This window comes from Pyxicephalus adspersus, chromosome 9 (genome assembly GCF_032062135.1).
Source record: "Pyxicephalus adspersus chromosome 9, UCB_Pads_2.0, whole genome shotgun sequence".
NCBI lineage: Eukaryota > Metazoa > Chordata > Amphibia > Anura > Pyxicephalidae > Pyxicephalus > Pyxicephalus adspersus.
The window spans coordinates 744,931-748,166 of NC_092866.1; the positions used below are offsets into that span (position 1 = coordinate 744,931).

The window sequence follows — 3,236 nt, forward strand, 5'->3', positions numbered from 1 at the left end:
CTCTGTACAGAGGAGCTGACACTCTAATGTCCCCCCACAGTCACACACTATTATTATACATTTATATAGCTCTGACATATACCGCAGTGCAGTATTACACTTATATTTATGATGGGATTTGTGATTTTCTGTATTTCAGGAATTCCCCATCACATAAACAGAATGACCCCCCCATGTGTACAATGTAAATATTTACATTCTGCCTCAGACAGAGTCTCCGCCCCCTGTAGGGCGAGTTGACGCCCTGGGCACAAAGCACTTGTAAAGATCACTTAGGTTGTGACGTGCAGTTCTGAGAAGTAGTGACGCCGGTTGTTTGTCCAGTGTTCAGCCTTGAGTTTATTTGCACACAATTACCACACAGGTCAGGGCGCGGGAATGCGACACTCCTCACCGGTTCACAGCGAGGACAATCAGGGGAACAATGCGGCTTCTCTTTATGTCACTGAAATGGCTTTCATGTTGCTAAAGTTCACTCGGGGTGACGGAGCAAATATACCGACCGGTGATTATCACCTCTATTGTGTGTGCCAGCCATTCACTGGGCACTGGAGGGGGCGCCACTGAGCATTCCAGGCCATCTCCTTGTCTTATATGGCTGCCCCCTGGCCTATCAGTGTATCCGGGTATAGTATAACCCAGGAGGGGGCAGCCTGTGGCTCTCTGTAGGGCGTGGTGGGTGTGCAGGGCGTTCCAGGTGTTCAAGTTTATAGATGTGCAGGAATTCAGAATGTAAAGTGAGGGGTGGGAGGATTTATGAGCAGGACTTTGTATTTCCAGGCTGTATATTCTTTATATATTTACACTGCACAAACATAAACTTTCACCCCACCCTGCCCGTCCAATGCCCGCCTTCCCTGGGCGCAGTATGGAATGGGGGCAGTGTGGGGGGTGTCCAGCTAGATATACCCCAGCCATGGGTATTGGTATGGCCCCATGTACATCACCCATCCACAATAGCTCTATATTCCATATATTAGACCAGGGGTGTCAAACTTTGGCCTGGGGGCCAAATCTGGCCCCCAACATCCTTTTTCTTGGCCCCCAAAGGAATCCTAAATATGAACTGTAGCTTGCCCGCTGCTGCATTGAAATAGCGCCGCTACTACAATTCCCGGCATCACACGCGTCTATAAACCAGCGGGCTCTCTGGCTATGTGTGGCCCCGCATTGGACTGTTTTATAGATGCAAGTAATGCCGGGAATTTTAGTAGCGGCGATATTTCAATGAAGAATGAGTTTCAGCGGCGGGCCACTCAGAACATTTAGCTCCGCATTGGCCCCATCCAGCATTTCCAGCACTCCGCCTCAGCTTTTCCTTGCTACTCCAAGGCATGGACTGGAATGGTTGGATTTCATAGAAGAATATTATTATTATTATTATTGTTATGTGCAATAAGGGGACCATTGAAATGTAACTCAGAAGGCTACAAATAGAGAAAGAGGCAGAAGATTTGTTCTTAAATAAAATAAAAAAAAAACTCTCATGCCTCTTTCTCTATTATAAGCTCGTTCCAGATTGAATGTGAAGCAAAACCTCTTTGTTTCCATATATAAGGATTTATATCTAATGAGTTTTTTCAATAAATTTCAAGGTTGGCCCCCGACTTGGTCTAAGTTTTTAATTTTGGCCCTCTGTGAATTTCGGTTTGACCCCCCTAACTTAGAGATTATCACCTGCTGCTGTCCTAGAAATACGGAACCAGGACTCCTCCTAAATTAGGGCAATGTGGGAGGAGCTTACCTAGCCATGACCAATCATTGCTTTGTTAGAAGAAGTTTCTCCACAATTCCTATACCCGACCATGGAACACTGAGTGTAGTAAACCAATGGACAGGAAAGTCCCAGTCTGTACAGAACACAAACCCTGCCATCTGATTTCTGCACAGACCAGGCAAAGAGGCAATTACAGGAGCAGGGGGGCAGATGTGAATTAAAGAGTTACCTTCATAGCCAGGACAAGCAGGGCGCCCTCTGTTGGCTGTCCCATCAGGGTGCCATTGCGAATGACGGCGTTGTTGGCGACACATCCGGCCTGGTATAAAAAATAAGACAGCAAATGACTAATAATAAGCACGGTGCTAGATACTCGGTGTCCCTGTTTCCTATTTGTCCTGGTGTTCCCAGGACTGCACATGTGTCACTAGAACAGGAAGTGGGGGGAAATCCTCCACTGGTGACACCTACCCAATCATTTCCAATAATATGGTGACATTTAGGATTAAGAAAAAGCTGTGTGACTGAAGCTGGAGAGCTCCTTTAAGAATACTTTGATTCCTCTACACAATAGACCTCATTTATGAAAGCTCTCCGAGGCTGGAGACAACACACTTTTATCAGTGAAGCTGGGTGATCCAGCAAACCTGGAACGGATCTTGTCCAGGAAAAAAAAATTGGCTAACAAATTGCAAATGACTAAGTAATCCATTCCAGGTTTTCTGGATCACTCAGGTCCACTGATAAAGGTGAATTGTCTCCAGCCTTGGAGAGCTTGAATAAATTAGGCCCGATGAATTACATGATGATAGGTGAATATTTCATGGCATGGGGAAGAGATTGTTGTTGCACAGATCTGACCTCACCTCCACTAACTTTCCCACGGATATGTTGGAGAAGTCTCGCAACTCTTCATTGGTCGGTAACAAGTTGACGGTGCCCTTCTCATCGTATCCGACGCCGGTCACCTGGACAGCCAATAGGAGAGAAGAGATCAGAGAACCAATGAGAGCTGAGCTGTGCTACTTATACATTCAGCTTTGGGTTATAAGATATCAAAGTTACACAAAACATAAAAAAGACAATAAAACCTAAAAAAAAAAAATTATATGAGTTGGGTTTAATTTTTTTAGGTCATCAGCTGTTTTAGGCTAAAGGAGGCTCCCGGGATATAGCCGGCATTCTGCTCAATAGGGTGAATGGACAGGAAGTGGGCTGTGCAATGTACAACACCCCCACACCCCCCAAAATATTATTTATAAAGATGATAGATGATGATAATTATAATGTCCTTCAGTCATTGCAGACAATCCCTTCCCCATCATCCATTCACATATCAATCATGGTTATATGTTATATGGTTATAGCCCCCCATGATTATTACTAGGGTTGTCCTGATTGTAGCTAAAATTTCCTCCACCCTTCAAGGAATGCTTCCCACAAGATTTTGTGTGTCTGTGGGAATTGTTAAGACCAGGTACTGATGGTGGGGATTTGCCCCCTATTGGTGAGGTCAGGT

General features: G+C 45.1%; 1 protein-coding gene across 1 annotated transcript in view; it reads right to left on the reverse strand.

Annotated features, from left to right (window-relative positions):
* The window catches only part of ATP2C2 (ATPase secretory pathway Ca2+ transporting 2), a 37,334-nt gene that overhangs the window by 11,971 nt on the left and 22,127 nt on the right, over positions 1-3,236 (reverse strand). The window contains exons 14-15 of the mRNA XM_072422694.1: positions 2,584-2,685; positions 1,947-2,036 (exon numbers count right to left, since the gene is read on the reverse strand). Coding sequence (XP_072278795.1) covers positions 1,947-2,036; positions 2,584-2,685 — 192 coding nt within the window. The remainder of the gene's footprint in view (positions 1-1,946; positions 2,037-2,583; positions 2,686-3,236) is intronic.